The sequence below is a fragment of the Ricinus communis genome, chromosome 2 (genome assembly GCF_019578655.1).
Source record: "Ricinus communis isolate WT05 ecotype wild-type chromosome 2, ASM1957865v1, whole genome shotgun sequence".
Taxonomy (NCBI): Eukaryota; Viridiplantae; Streptophyta; class Magnoliopsida; order Malpighiales; family Euphorbiaceae; genus Ricinus; species Ricinus communis.
The window spans coordinates 22,924,658-22,941,539 of NC_063257.1; the positions used below are offsets into that span (position 1 = coordinate 22,924,658).

At 39.3% G+C, this 16,882-nt stretch overlaps 1 protein-coding gene and 1 non-coding gene across 2 annotated transcripts; both read right to left on the minus strand.

The window, feature by feature from the left end:
* Positions 1-1,781: 1,781 nt before the first annotated feature.
* Positions 1,782-3,002, minus strand: LOC125369299. The gene is made up of 4 exons (XM_048371317.1): positions 2,897-3,002; positions 2,218-2,320; positions 2,128-2,133; positions 1,782-2,031 (listed from the first exon to the last, which is right to left on the minus strand). The coding sequence occupies exons 1-4, from the start codon at positions 3,000-3,002 to the stop codon at positions 1,782-1,784; spliced, it is 465 nt and encodes a 154-aa protein (XP_048227274.1).
* A 7,995-nt stretch (positions 3,003-10,997) lies between these two features.
* Positions 10,998-11,104, minus strand: LOC125369385. The gene has a single exon (XR_007214940.1). It is a non-coding gene; the product is annotated as a small nucleolar RNA R71 (small nucleolar RNA).
* Between the last annotated feature and the right edge of the window lie 5,778 nt (positions 11,105-16,882).

Sequence of the window (16,882 nt, forward strand, 5' to 3'; positions counted from 1 at the left end):
CCACAAATGTTAAAATGTATTTTATTTTTAAAGATTATGGTATGATTATAAAATGACTCGTATTTGATGTACATGGTATGTTATACTGATTGTAATGATTATTATTCTCTAAGAAGACGGCAATAGTCACCAAATTATTTGATTTTAACTCACTCCTAAGACTGACAGTCTCAGTTTCATTTTTCAGGTGACAGTTAGAGTTCCTCACCGTCCTGCATTTTGATAGTCCGACTTCTTCTCCTTCTGACTTTTGTAAATAACCTGTAGTTCCATACTTTTGTTATTGTTTACTCTAGACCATCCGCAGTAGAGAAATTTTAATTTGTTGTGATTATTCTGGTCCATGTTGGACGTGGGATGTTATAAAGACCTGATAGAATTATTTATGGTATGTCAGTCATGATTAATTATATTTTATTAACGTTTGTTTGAATTATTGGTCTATAAAGCTTACTACAGGATTCGGTGGCCTTAAGCTTACCCATTCCCTAGGTGCCAGTCACAGGCCCACAGAATGGGTCGTGACACATACTATTAAAATAACCGAGCATTACATTAACAATATCTCCAGCTGGATGCTAGTAAACATTCCAAAACTTGTTACAGACCAAATTCAAACATAATATATCAGGTACACTACTGCAGAGAGTTTAGAATTTTAAGTAATTCAAAATACAAAAATAGAAATTAATTACAATAAGCCCGAAGGATAAAGGAAGTTAGGCTGTCAAGAGGAAGACGACGGAGAACCTAGCTGTCATCTAAAAAATTTAAAATTGAGACTATCAGCCTCGAGAGTAAGTTAAAATCATATAATCCTATACCAAATATAGTCTTTTCAATAAAATATTTATTTAATCAGAATAATATATCATATTATATTAAAACATGTGTCATTCCATAAGTCAAAAAAATACAATTTAAATGCTTATGGGACGAGTGCCTCAGCAGAACCCTAACCTCAATACTAGCAACCTTTCAGCTCTCTTATTCCAATAGGTCTGGCGCCCAGAGAGCAAAGCTAAACCAGGGTCCTTAAATCCAGCCTGATCACTTGATTCCTAAATAAGCCGGCGCCTAGAGAGCAACGGTTGACCAGAGACCTTCCTCCGGCAGTCAAATTTTTACAGCCCAAATAAGCCGGCGCCCACAGTTCTGCCGCGTTTTGCAGTGTGCTCCTACTCATCTGATGGAGCTGGTTGGACGGACATATCATATATTCATAAAAATAACTCAATTAATAAGATATTCTTAATTTTTTCTAGGCCTAAACTCCTATATTAGACTGCCTAAGAAATTCAAACTCAGAAATTCTACCGAAAATTCGGCAGAACCTCCCCTAAAATATGGACGTTTGCCCTCGTATAATGGGTCCAGAACCTGTTAGAGACACTTCAAATATTCCACAATTATTTAACGGAGGTAGGGCCACCAAAACTGCATTATTTTTCCCCAACTCCGCAACACACCACATATCATAATTAATTATGAAAGGTTGTGCTGAAGTCCAATCTAGTACCAAGCTCTTCTTGTAGCTTTCTCCAAAATCTCGAAGTGAACTGTGGTCTTCTAGGAGACATTATAGAAATAGGAACACTGTGAAAACTGACAATTTTCTCTAGATACACTCGTGCATACTTAGCCAAAGAATAAGTAGTCTTCATAGGAAGGAAGTGCGCTGACTTAGTCAATCGGTCCACAATTACTCAAATAGAACTATAACTAGCAGAATTCTTGGGTAAACTCGAAATAAAATCCATAGTGATACTTTTCCATTTCCACTATGGTATGGGAAGTAGTTCTAACAACTTTGATGGCTTCAGATGCTCCAATTTCACCTGTTGATACGTCAAACACTTGGAGACAAACTCTTCCACATCCCTTTTCATTCCACTCCACCAATAATTGCCATTCAAATTGTGATACATCTTGGTAGAGCCTGGATGCACGCAGTAAGCTATACAGTGAGCCTCATCTAAAATCTCCTTCCTAAGATTATCCACATCGGGAACACACAGCCTAGTACCCATCCTGAGAGTACCATCATCTATAAAAAAATCATTAGCTTGACCCTGCTGCATTTCTTCCAAGATTTTCTGTAACTATGGGTCCTGATTCTGAGCTAACCTGATTCTGTCAACAAGCACAGACCTAATCCTGAAATGTGCCAACAATACTCCCGATTCTAATACCTCCATCTGCAACCCTTAGTCGTACAATTCTTGCAGCTCTTTGGTCAGATGTCTCTTCTCCGCACTGATATGAGTAAGACTACATACTGACTTCCTGCTCAAGGCATCTGCCACGACATTCGCTTTACCTGGATGATAGAGAATATTATAATCATAATCTTTTAGAAGTTCCAACCATCTCTTCTACCTCAGATTTAATTCTTTTTGTTGAAAAATTTACTTCAAACTTTCATGGTCTGTGTATATCTCGCATGTCTCACCATAGAGATAGTGCCTCCAAGTTTTTAGGGTAAAGATTACTGCTGCCATCTCCAAATCACGAGTAGAGTAATTTTGTTCATGCCTCTTCAATTGCTTGGATGCATAAGCCACTATCTTATTATGTTGCATCAGAACGCAACCCAAACCTACTCTAGAAGTGTCATAATACACCGTGAATCCACTAGTCCTAGAGAGTAAGGTCAACATCGAAGCTGAAGTCAAACAGTCTTTTAGCTTCTGAAAACTTCTTTCACACGCGTCAGTCTACTGGAACCTGACGTTCTTCTGAGTCAATTCAGTCAAAGGCGCTGCGATTCTCGAGAAGTCTTACACGAATCGATGGTAGTAGCCTGCCAAACCCAAAAAACTACGAACCTCTGTCACCATGGTTGGTCTTTGCTAGTCAGTCACCGCCTCCACTTTCTTAGGGTCCATTTAAATACCATCTCTAGACATAACGTGACCTAGAAAAGCAACGCTTTCTAACCAAAACTCGCACTTGGAGAACTTAGCGTACAACTGATGCTCCCTTAATGTCTGAACTACCATCCTTAGATGCCACACGTATTCCTCTTCGCTTTTGAAGTACACCAAGATATTATCAATGAATACAATGACAAGATGATCCAGGAACGACTTGAACACCTGATCCAGAGCGACCCGTGGTCGTCATGCCGCCTTGCTCCGACACTAACCGCCGGCTTGCCAATTACCTGCATTTTACCACGGATGCCAATCCTCCCTCTCCTTTTTCTTCTCCTCTTTCCTCAATTTCTCTTTTTCCTCCTTCCTTTCTTTGTTCTTTCTTTTCTTTCCTTTTCCTTTCCATATCGACTTTTGGTCCCTGAACTTTTCTTCTTTACCATTTAGTCCCTTAACTTCTTAAATTACAACAATTTCGCCTTGCAAAATTTCTGATTAATCCTTAAACTTTTCTTTAGCTTTTCAATTAAGCCCTTAACTATTTAATTTGGGCCAAATTAGAATTATTGAAAATATAGAATTATCTATTTACCCTTGCTTTTAAATGTAAAATTATCAAAATGCCTTTACCGACACATTTAATTACAAAAATACTAACCATACAAATTTTCATTTAAAACCCCAAATTAAAACCATTATATTTTCAATCCTTATTCCAAAATTAATTGCCAATTTAATCCTAACACTTAGTTAACTTAATTAATCAATTTACTAACTATTTTCTAATTAAATCAACACCATTAGCTAATTAAGATTCATCATTCTTAAATAAATTCTTTTATAAAATATTATTTATTAATTCTTTCATAACTTTCAAATATAGAATTTTTAATTCATATATTCATATTGGGGAGAAAATTAAATGACCAAAAACATAATTTATTGCCCAAGGAATTTACTTAATTAATTTCTTGAAAATCAAACTAATTTGATATAGAAAAATAACTCTCTTATTTTTATCTAGCATTGAAATTCTACTTTAAATCATCCCAATTAAACTAATTAAAAATAAAGTAATATTAATTTAAATAAAAATTTGTTATTAATTATTACTAATATTATTATTATCAAAAAGGAATTTCGGGTATTACATTCTCCCCCCTTAAGAAAATTCGCCATCGAATTTTAAAATAAAAGACTCACACTAAGATTGAAACTAATGAGAGTAGGAATCTCTCATCTCCAGCTAGACTTCTCGGGGTACTTTCCTCGATAGAATAATTCAACCACAAGATCTTGGCCATCAGCAATACTCAAGAGCGAAATTGATGAACTTGAGAATCCACAATCCTGGTTGACTACTCCTTGAAAGTCAAATCTTTACTTACTTCCACACACTGAAGTTGCAACATAAGCGAAAGATAAAAAATATACTTCCTCTACAAGGATATATAAAATACCGGATTGACCTGCGAGAAAAATATTTGGCGGCAAGTCCAACTTGCATGCCACCTCACTAATCCTGCCGATAAATCCAAGGGTTCCACACAATAAGAGCTAACTCGCTTTTCTTACCAAGCCGCATCACTTTTTGCACATGAAACGCCTTAGGAATACATACTCTCTAATACAAATCTCCACGAGCTCCCACTTGGTCATAACACTCCTATGCTTCGAAGCTTGCACACAAGGCAAAAGGAATCTTCTTTAAAATGATCAGGACCAACTCTGGTTCTGCCAAAAATCCAGTTAGCCAAACTCTTTCCTAACAACGTGTCCCTTGCACGTACAGAATATCTTTAACATCCATATCATATCATCCACATCACATCACCCACGTCACATCATCCATCTGGTTGCGGTAATCGATACAAAACCATGCCATCCTGACATAAAATTCTTCCTTGACTGGACTTCAGAAAGTCTCCTCTGTAATCCTGATGCAACCAAGGATGCATCCAAGTCAACTAGTTTGGACCCACTAGCCTATGAAGGACCAATGACACGAGCAAGGAGTAAGAAGTTCAAGCAAGCCTTAAATTCTTACTTGGAGCATGCTTTAAAGATGGCTAATGATGGTGTTTTTGATGATGATGACAAAGCCTTGAAGATAGTAACATTAATTGCTACTAATGAAGCTTAGCTTCCATTCATGGAACAAGGTCAAGGTCAAAGGTCAAAGATCAAAGTCAACAAGTCTTCCTAGGGTTTCTAGAAGCATGGGATGTCTCACCTAACCCTAGGAGGCAGCCGCCACTTATGCTTCTAGAAGGAGGCAGCCACATATCTCTTTACAAGATAGAGATTAGATAGAATTATTTATTTCCATATTGTTTATCTTAATTAGGGAGTTTTATTCTAGATTGGTTTATCTCCTAAAATTCTAAAGGAGGCAGCCGCATATTAGGAGTCTTTTAGGGTTTGATTTTTTATTGCTTATCTTTTAGTCCTTTTTAAGGTTAGAATCATTTCAAGACTCTATAAATAGAGCTATGTATTTCAGCCAAAGGTATGAGATTAATACATCATTTTGAATGAAGTTTATTTTCCTTGAGTTGTTAACTCTTGAATTTCTTGAGATTAAATTAACTTGTTTAATTTAGTTTCACATCTACATGTTTGATCAATCAATTAACTTCTTATTAGTTTCTTGGGTTGTTTGAACATTCTTCATCTATTTATAACTAAAGGGCTTAGTAATTCTATTGCTAATTTTGTTAGTTCCATAATCAATTGCAAACTTTCAAGTTAGATCTTGGGGCGATAATTCAAACTTATTGGTAAGGGTGCTTCCTCTTAAATAGAGAGAGCGTTTATCAGTTTGAGTTTCTCACCATTGCTCATCTTGGTGTTTGAACGTATCCGGTTCGAGTTCGTATCATTTGGTATGAGAGCCAAACTTGTAAGTTTGGTTTACTTTCTTTTCAATTAAGGGTCTGTCTTCTATTTCATCTCAATTTCTGTTCGCATCATTAAAAAAAAAGTATACTATTTTCATTGCTGCTCGCATACCAAGGCAGTTTTTTTTAAAAAAAGGAAAGGAACGGAAAACTAACCCTAACCGTTTGTGTTGGGTGGTTCTTGAAGAATTGATTCTTGATTGATTCATTCTGCAATTCTTTTTTTAAATTGATTGAAGCTGTTCTTCATTCTTGAAATTCCTATTTGGGTAATTTTTTTTGTTTTCTCTTAAAAAGCTTTTCTTTTGGGTTAATTGAGTATTGTTCTATTAGTTGTAAGCTTGTTTGTTCACACGCTTATAATTCGTTTTATTGATTCACGAGTGTTTTATTGAACTTCAGAATTAGTAAACGTTAAGAGGTTGTGAAAAACTTGTTTTTGTGATTACTAGAACAATTTGATTTAATTTCTATAAGGAATTCAATTCTTTGTGAGTGAAACACGTGAGAGAGTGATCTTTTCTTGTTTTGCCTTTGACTATAAGAAGCCTCTAGAGTATAACACTTGATCACGTCTTTTTTTTTGTTCTTTTATAGTCTTTTAGGTTAACCATGTCATCTGAACAACCATTGACTTTGGAAAATTTAGCTTCTACATTGAGAGATGTAGTAGAACATATGCAAAGACAATTTCAAAAACAAGATGACAAATTAACTAGGTTATTGAATGATATGCCTAAAATGTCTAAAGGGGACGGATTTGATAATGATCTAGAAAGTGAGTCTAAAGGGTCTAGACATAGTCTCCAACCCAAAATTGACACCAATTTGGGTAGTATTAAGATGAAAATACCATTTTTTCATGGTAAGAGTGGCCCTGAAGCTTATTTAGAGTGGGAAAAGAAGGCTGAAAGAGTTTTTGAATGTCATAACTATAGTGAGTCTAAGAAGGTTAAACTTGCAGTAGTTGAATTTTATGATTATGCTGCCATTTGGTGGGATCAATTGGTGAGTAGTCATAGGCGTTATGCGGAACCTGAAGTTGGTTCATGGGATGAGGTTAAACGCATTATGCGTAAAAGGTTTGTGCCATCGCCACTACCAAAAGGATTTGTACAACAAGTTACAAAATTTAGTACAAGGTAGTAAGAGTATTGAGGAGTATTGACAATATATGGAGATAGCTATAATAAGAGCCAACATAGATGAGGATAGGGAAGCCACAATGGCAAGATTTCTGCATGGTTTGAATCATGACATTGCTAACATAATTGAATTGCAGCATTATGTAGAGATGGAGGACATGTTGCACATGGCCATAAAGGTGGAAAAGTAATTGATAACCAAGAGTAAAAGTGCTGCCACTAGCTTAAAATGGAGTAACACATGGAAAGGGAGCAACCAGCCCCCTAACAAGGGTTGTGAGGCATTAAAAGACATCAAGGCAGCCCCTAAACTTGATGTTAACACTAAGCCAACGACACAAGGTGACCTTAAATCAAAAAAAGTGCAATGCTTCAAGTGTTTGGGGTATGGGCATATATCTTCCCAATGTCCAAACAAGCGAACCATGGCAATTCGAAATGGTGAAGTGGTCTTTGAGAGTGATGAAGAATCCGAACCTAGTGAGGAGGATTACCTAGACATGCCTGAGTTGGAGGATTGTGATGATGTGCAATTGGGTGAGGTTAGTAATGTACTTGTGACCTTTAGAACTCTTAATTTACAACCTGTTGATGATGATGCTCAAAGGAAAAACATATTCCATACTACATGTAAAGTACAAAAGCATGATGCTAATTGTAGTTTAATCATTGATGGGGATAGTTGTACTAATGTAGCAAGTGCTATGATGGTTGATAAACTTAAACTGCCAACTATTAAGCACCCTAAGCCATACACCTTGCAATGGCTTAATGATCAAAGTGGAATTAGAAAGGAAAACGAAAGTGTGAGAGTGCACATGAAAAAGAAAAGGTGCACAAGCAAAAAGGGAGTTGTGTGGAAAATAATGAGGGGCGAGAGCAAAAAGTGGTAAAAGGAGAGTTCAGCGAGGGTTTGCGCAAGAATATGAGCAAAAGAATGAGTAAGGCGCAAGAAAAAGGGGAGGCAAGTGAGAAAAAATGAGTTTCTTAGTTAGAGAGCGAGATATGAGAAAGGCTTTGAGTGAAAATAGGCAAGCACTTGTACTTATGTATAAGGAAACTTTATTTAACACTAATAATCTTAACTCTTCTCTTCCTAGTGTGTTTGTAAGTGTTTTGCAGGAGTTTGACAATGTGTTTCCCGAGGAGTTACCTAGTGGGTTGCCACCACTAAGGGGGATAAAGCACCAAATTGACTTTGTGCCGGGGTCATCCATTCCAAATAGACCAGCCTATAGAGTCAATCCCGAGGAGACCAAAGAGTTGCAACGCCAAGTTAAGGAATTACTAAGTAAAGGTTATGTTAGGGAAAGTCTTAGCCCATATGCTATTCGTGTTTTGTTAGTCCCTAAGAAAGATGGGTCTTGGCGTATGTGTTGATTGTCATGCAATTAACAAGATCACCATTAAATATCGTCATCCTATTCCTAGGTTAGATGATATGTTAGATGAATTGCATGATAGTGTTATCTTTACTAAAATTGATTTGAGAAGTGGCTATCACAAAATTAGAATGAATATAAGTGATGAGTGGAAAACAACATTCAAAACTAAATTTGGTTTGTATGAGTGGTTGGTCATGCCTTTTGGCTTAACTAACGCACCAAGTATTTTTATGAGACTAATAAACCATGTTTTGCATGCGTATATTGGAAAATTTATGGTAGTATACTTTGATGATATTCTGATTTATAGTAAGAGTTTGAATGAGCATGTTGAACATGTTTGAATGGTGTTGATGGTTTTGCATGAGAATTCTTTATATGCTAACCTTGCTAAGTGTGATTTTTGCACAAACAAACTTGTGTTTCTTGATTTTGTTGTTAGTGCAAATGGAATTCAGGTTGATGAAGATGATAAGCATTATACTACACATGTTTTCATGCCCGATTGTTCACATTTTTATGCATGATTATCCCGTTTTATGCTAGAATCACCTGTCTTTTGTTTCCCTTTTCGTTTCAGGTCATTTTCGAAGGACACCATCAGTAATCGAGGGAAATACGTGTGATTACGGAGCAAAATCCATCAAATTGGGCGAGAACAAGCACCCCGAGGGTTGAGCACGGCTTGGACTCGGCCGTCTTTGAATTATCGAGGCTATCCCCAATTGTGCCATTTCGGCCGACTTAGTAGCCACCACGGCCTCCGGCCGACTGTGGTGGATCAGACCGCCTTGAGCACGGTCTGCGGAAGGAGTCGACCGGCTTGGGCACGGCCTGTGGTGGCTCGGCAACAGAGACTCCGCAGTTCAAGAGCCACTGGACTCGGCGTCTTTGAATCATCACTGACTGGACTCAGCGTCTGAATCATCACGACTGGACTCACGTGTCTTGAATCAATTATATAGGCGATTTTGAATTCTAATTGAAGAGGACGATTTTTGGACTCAATTCCAAGACACACACTTAATCAAATATTTCCTATACCTCAATTGTAGACCGGAGAGATCAATTTTCATCAATTGAAGGGGGATTCCGGTTATTCCAACATCGAATTGAAGATCAAGACAAACTTTGGGAGCATTCAAGAGACAACTAGGGTTTGAGATTTTGAATTTGCAATTTAGGGTTTCTCATTCGACTTGAAAGAGAAGGGTGTACATACCTTTAATTTGTTTTTCCTTATTTTGTTCTTTAATTGCTTTGACTATGAACATGAGCGGCCTAGATCTTTTGAATCCATTAGGGTTCACCTTTGTTGATGGATTATGCTTAATTGTTAGTTTTTTATAATTGTCATTCTTGCAATCTTCTTGCTATTCAAGAATAAAAGTTTGATGCGGTTAATTTGAGACGTTGGATTAATTGTTTATTAGGTTGTTTCTTGACATTGAGAAATGCTTGTTATAACTGGATTTTGAATAGTAAGGACCGGTAGTTAACACTTAGAGATGAGGTTGATTTACTCACGGATTAAGAACTAACAACTCTTAATAGTCTTAAATCATACTTAATGCTAATTTGTAGTAATCCGATAGGAAGAGATTCCATTAGGTTAGTGCAGTTTAGGAACTCGATAAGCTCGAGAGAGGAACCGGATTCAATTCAGGGATTTAGGCACGGGTAAGCAAGATCGGCAATCCATAAAATTCATCTTTAGAATTCCATCACTTAGGCTCCCTTTTGGATTTATTTCTCTCTTTACAATTGTCTTTTAATTGTCCATTGTTGTCCTTCATTTACTTAATTACACTCATAACCATTACCGGTATGTTAGAACTTTCACACCCTATTTCGGACTAGATAACATAGCAAGGTAGTAACTCTAGGTTCACCCGATCTCCGGGGATCGACCTTGATACTCACTGGTGCTAAGGCTGCATCGGTGGGTTCCTTTGCCTTAGGTGTAGGTTGCATAAAGAGCCCATCAAGTTTTCGCGCGCGTCTTCGAGTCGAATTATGGTGAACTAGAGTGAATTGTTTTGTGTTAATTTAGTCATTATTTATTTTATTCATTTATTCTTTAATTTTATTATTATTTATTATTATATTATTTTTGTTGATCGGTGGTTGTGTGGACTTTCGGTTTCAGGGTAGTTTATGACCGGGGAGCTCAAACTCGAATCTTATAGAGCCTCTATCCCGATCCGAACGATCCCTCGGACTCTTAAGGAAGAGGTTGCAATTAGAAGAGGAGGAGATTGAGGTTGAGGTACCTGTGGATAGACTAGACACGATGGAAAACCATGACCCCAGCACGAGTGAGGATCGAGGAGCGATGTACGAGTTTGCTCGACCATCTTTGGATGGGACGAAAATTAGTATAGTCGGACTGTAGCGGCCAATAATTTTGAGATAAAGGCCAATGTTATCCGGATGATCCAACAAAGCGTGCAGTTTGGAGAATTGCCCGTGAGGGATCCCAATGCACATATCTCCAACTTTTGGAGATTTGTGACACATTCAAAATAAATGGAACAACCGATGATGCCATTTGGGCCGAGATTGTTTCCATTTTCCTTGAGGGACAGAGCAAAGAGATGGTTGCAATCTCTTCCACAATGACGATCACTACACCGGAAGGCGTTGGTCAGAAAAATTTCTATATAAGTATTTTCCTCCCGCTAAACCGCTAAACTTAGAAATGACATATCTTCTTTTGTGCAGTTTGATGATGAAAGCATGTACGATGCATGGGAGAGATTTAAAGATCTTTTAAGATGTTGCCCACATCACGGATTGCCGGTGTGGATGCAGTTCGGACCTTCTACAATGGGTTGAATCTCGCAACGAGGTAGATGGTGGATGTCGCGCGGTGGGCGCTAAGCAAGAGAAGCAAGCTCGAACTTGATGGAAATGGCCATGAACAACTATCGTTGGCAATCCTCTAGAGCCGACCAGGAAGACAAGGAGTGGTCAACCAAGTGGACTCTGTTGGCCTTGGCGAGCTCAAGTGGAGCTTCTAGCCAAGAAGATCGACCAACTCTGAATCTTGAGTTCACGCAACGAACGTTGGGCTGCGAAGTTTTATGGTGGCCCGCATTACGGTCGACTGCATCTGCGGGAGGTATGTTTGCTTCATCTTCTATTAGTTTTCCATCTAATTCTACTATATCTTCCGATGTTGAACAGTTGATTATATGGGAATGCCCCAAGACAACAGAATAACCCCTACAAGAATACATACAACCCTGGATGGCGCAATCACCCCAATTTCGGTTTGGAGGAATAATAATGCCCGGGGTCGCGGTTTCCAAAGACTTCATCAACGGCCACAACAACCGGTGGGCTGCACAAGCTCCTCCTCCCAAGAAAAGAAGTCAAATTTAGAGGAGCTCATGATGAAGTTTTGACATCTACAAAAACAAGATTCCAGTGACCGATAGTGCACTTAGGAATCAGTGAGGCCTCAATTCGAACTTGGAGAGTCAAATTGGCCAAATTTCTAAGATGCTTTCGGAGAGACCTTGAGATCGCTCCTAGCACTCTGAGTCAAACCCAGGAGCATTGCAAAGCTATCACCTTGTGTTCGGTGTAAGAATTTGATCGGTTCTTCGCCTTTAGGCCGATAAGGATAATACAATCATGCAGTCGAGCCGGTAAGGAAGGACCCGGACCTTGAGATGGTAGAGAATGAGAGAAAGAAAAAAGACAGGCAAAGAGCCTTGTGCGGGAGCATCGGCCGGTACCATATCCCTGCAAGGTTGAGACAGGATATGGTGGACAAGCAATATGAGTAAGTTTCTTGACTTATTTAAGCGGTGAAAATTAACTTACCTTTTGTTGAGGCAATTTCACGGTCTTGAAATACGCCAAGTTCTTAAAGGAGATTTTGAGCAACAAGAGGAAGTTGGAGGATCTTGGTCAGGTGGTGCTTAATGAGGAGTGTTCAGCTATTCTCTGGAATAAACTGCCACTCAAGCGATGAGATCTAGGGAGTTTTACTATCCCTTGTATGATTGGTGATTTATCAATTAGTGGTGCATTGGCTGATTTAGGAGCCAGTATTAACTTAATGCCCACTAGTTTATTTGCCAAATTAGGGTTGCATGAGCCAAAGCCTACTAGGATGAGTGTTCAATTAGCAGATAGGACTGTTAAAATTCCTAGAGGTATTGTTGAAGATGTACTTGTAAAGGTAGATAAATTTATCTTTCCTGTAGATTTTGTGGTAATGGATATGGAGGGTGATAGCACTGTGCATCTTATCCTAGGTAGGCCTTTCTTAGCTACATCGAGGGCTGTTATCGATGTAAGCGATGGAAAGCTTAAGCTTAGAGTTAATGATGAGACCATTACCTTTGACTGGCCACTTCCATGGGGCGATCCGGACTATGATAATCGTATGTTCTATTGATGTGATTAATGATGTGGTTGAGTCCCATTTACAAGAAATTTTATGTTCGACCCTTTCGCAAGTAGCATTAGGCCGAGGATGAGGAGGAGTTGTCCAACGAGCAAGTGTTGGAGCAACTCATTGCTTTATTGGCTTCCGAGCCGAGCTTGTCAACTGATCCCTATCTTTTTCTTGACAGTCCGGGGTGCGGAAAGTAAAGACTTCATTCGAGGACCCACCAGTTTTAGAACTGAAGGAGTTCACGAGCCACTTGGTTTATGCCTTCCTGGATGAAGAGAAGCGCTTACCAGTAATCATAGCGGTAGATCTAACTCCGAAGAACAAGCCATGCTTGTTGGAAGTTCTAAGGAAGTACAAGAAGGCCTTTGCTTTCAATATAGCCGATATCCCGGGCATAAATCCAAGTTTCGCTCTCATAAGATTTCATTGGGGGCGATTTCGGTAGGTCGTTCGGCCCTCAAAGACGACTCAATCCGAACATGAAAGAAGTGGTAAAGAAGGAGGTAATTAAACTTCTTGATGCAGTTTGATATATCCCATTTCTGACAGTTCGTGGGTTAGTCCTGTGCAGGTTGTACCCAAGAAAGGAGGCATCACAGTGGTAAGGAATGAGAAGGATGAGCTGATCCCGACTCGGACGGTAACAGGCTTCCGAGTTTGCATTGATTACCGTAGGCTTAATGATGCAACTCGGAAGGACCACTTTCCTTTCCTTTCATTGATCGGGATGATTGAACGTTTAGCAGGTCACATGTATTATTGTTTTCTTAATGGCTTTTCAGGTTACTTTCAGATTCCTATTGCACCTGAGGACCAAGAGAAGACTACCTTCACCTGCCCTTATGGGACGTTTGCTTATAGACGGATGCCATTCGGACTGTGCAATGCACGGCTACATTCAAATGGTGCATGATGGCTATTTTGAGGACATGATTGAGGAGTCTATGGAGGTATTTATGGATGACTTCTCTATTTTTGGTAATTCTTTCTCTCTTTATTTGGCAAACCTTGAGCGCATGTTAGCTAGATGTATTGAGGCTAACTTGGTACTAAACCGGGAAAAATGTCATTTCATGGTGAGAGAGGGGATTGTTTTAGGGCATAAGATCTCTCGGGGCTTGGATGGAGGTGGATAGAGCTAAGGTAGAAGTAATATCTAAGCTACCTCCTCCTAGTTCGTTAAGGTCATAGGAGTTTTCCGGGCCATGCAGGGTTTTATAGGAGATTTATTAGAGATTTTTCTAAGATTGCTAGGCCCTCACTCAATTGTTAGTTAAGGATGTACCTTTTATTTTTTATGATGCATGCGTGGCGACTTTTGAGTTACTTAAGAACTTCTAACTGTCCCAATCATGGTTTCTCCTGTTTGGGGGCCTTTTAAACTGATGTGCGATGCTAGTGATTATGCGATTGGGCGTGCTTGGACAGAGGATTGAAAAGAAGTTTCAACCCATTTACTACGCTAGCAAGACCTTGGGAACACTACACCACCACAGGAGAAGGAGTTATTGGCGGTGGTTTACGCCTTCGACAAGTTTAGATCATACCTTGTTCTCTCCAAAACCATTGTCTTCACGGACCACTCGGCATTGAGGTACTTATTCCTGAAAAATGATGCGAAACCGAGATTGATTCGGTTGATTCTTTTATTACAGGAATTTGACGTCGAGATCAAGGATAAGAAGGGCGCGGAGAATATGGCAGCGGACCATTTATCGAGATTGGAAAATCCTCACTTAGATGCACTTGATGAGACGACCATAGATGATCGATTTCCAGAAGAACATTCGTATGTCACTCAGGTATACACTGATACTCCCTGGTTTTCTGATTATGCTAACTATTTGGTTGCTAGGGTTCTACCAAAGGGTATGACGTATCAACAAAAGAAGAAATTCTTGACGATTTGAAATACTATATTTGGGAAGATCCCTTTTGTTTAAAGTATGTGCGGATCGGGTGATTCGTTGTGTATATGGCGAGGAGACTCTCCAAATATTGAAGCAATGCCATGAGGGACCCACTAGAGGTCATCAAGCGACAAACCATCTGCGAGGAAGGTGCTAGAGGCGAGGGATTCTATTGGCTCACGCTCTTCCAAGATGCACGAAAATTTGTTAAGGTTTGTGACCCTTGCCAGGGCGCAGGTAATATCTCTTCTCGTGATGAGATGCCCCAAACCAGTGTGCAAGCCGTTGAGATTTTTGATGTCTAGGGAATCGACTTCATGGGACCCTTTCCCTCTTCGTATGGTAATAAGTACATTCACAGTTCTTTGTTGAATATTTCTCTAAGTGGCTGAAGCTCGATGATGCTAGGGTTGTCTGCAGGTTCCTTAAGCGATTGTCTGCTAGGTTTGGCATACCTAGGGCGCTTATTAGTGATAGAGGAACACATTTCTGCAACACCCAATTAGAGAAAGTACTTAAGCGGTACGGAGTTACTCATCGGTTCTCTACTCCCTATCACCCCCAGACTAGTGGGCAAGTTGAGGTAACTAATAGGGGTATTAAACGTATTTTAGAGAGAACCGTTAGTACCAGTAGGAAGGACTGGACTCTTAAGTTAGATGATGCATTATGGGCGTTTAGGATCGCTTTTAGGACATCTATAGGTTTTACGCCCTATCGCCTTGTTTATGGAAAGTCATGTCATTTACTGTTGAGTTAGAGCATAGGGCACTTTGGGCCCTTAGAACTTGTAACTTTGATATTGATTCATGGGTAAGGAGGCGGCAATGGCGGTTGAGTGAGCTAGATGAGTGGCCGGTATGTCGAAAACTCCTCAACTTACAAAGCAAGGACTAAGAAATGGCATGATCAAAGGATTCGTGAGCCTAAGGAATTTCAGGTTGGGGATTGAGTGTTGCTTTACAACTCTCGCCTTCGTCTGTTTCCCGGAAAGTTACAGACTCGTTGGTCTGGACCATTTCAGATCGGACAAGTCTTTCCATATGGAGTGGTAGAGTTGCATCATCCAAAGAAGGGGAACTTCAAAGTGAACGGCCATCGGCTAAAGCGATATCATTGTAACTCGTTGGATAGTGAGCAACGAGTTGACCTGGCTTTGTATGCACAGAAAGGGTGATCCGAATGAGTCACGCTTAAGACTCTGTAAATAAGCACTTCTGTACATTCGACTTGGATTATACTTTCATGTTTTTAATTAGTTGTGATTGTTTCATTATTTTCATTTGACTTTATTATAGTTGCTTAAAAATAATTAGGTTAATTTTAATTTTTCGGACTTATAGAATCGAAGAGGACAAACTCTTCCGTTTGACCATATCTACTTGTTTAATGATCTAATTACATGCATATGTGTTAATTATAGGTATGGGGGCAAGGCGACTCGAGTCGGCAAAAGGCAAGCCCAGAAACACTCCGTTTCACCACGGTTTCCGTGGCCATCACGGGCTGTATCACCAGGCCGTGCTGATGAGCACGGCCAGAGTCAAGACCGTGTTGAAGGATAAAGAGTAATTGTCACGGCTTCCGAAGGCAGCACGGGATACAACCCCTAGCCGTGTCTGGTAAGCACGGCCGTGCTAATGCCCGTGCCAAGGAGCATCCAAAGAAGGCTAAAGGATCAGCACGGGCTGAGTCCTAGCCGTGCTGATTAGCACGGCCTTACCCTCACCCGTGCTGAAAACCGTGCCTATAAGAAGTGGAGGCCTCCGAAAATTTTGCTTCCCTTTTGTTTTTCTTAGCTCAAAGGTGTTGTTCTTATACCCCTATCTCACCCTTCTCACTTTCCTAAGCGAACTCAGGTAAGTCCCTTCATTTGTTGCATTATATTTTTTTATTATTATGATTTCACTTCTATTTTAGACATATACTTTTGTTAGGACATGCTAGGATATTTTGGTGGCTCTATATTGTAACTATATGACCTTGGTTAGGTTAATCTACATTAGTTGTTGTGTTTGTGGTGTAGTTGGTTATGAAATTGATAAGTGTGGGGTTTTGGTGGAAATAAAATGTGCCTCATGACATGCAAAGCATGAATAATGTTTAGATTTAAATTGCAATTCTTTGGTTCATGATAAATTAGATTGATATATATCGGTTTATTAGTTTATACAAATTTTGGTTAGTCGAAGTATAATCATTATGCTGTTGATTCGGTAGATTATTTCTTTCATTAACTTGAATTTTTACAA

What these genes read in the sequence shown, in the direction of transcription:
- LOC125369299 (XM_048371317.1), bottom strand. Translation starts at nt 3,002, where the DNA reads ATGGTAGTTCAGACATTAAGGGAGCATCAGTTGTACGCTAAGTTCTCC. An exon ending in TCACGTTATGTCTAGAGATG is followed by an intron (nt 2,321 to 2,896) that starts GTATTTAAATGG and finishes TCTATCATCCAG; the next exon opens with GTAAAGCGAATGTCGTGGCA.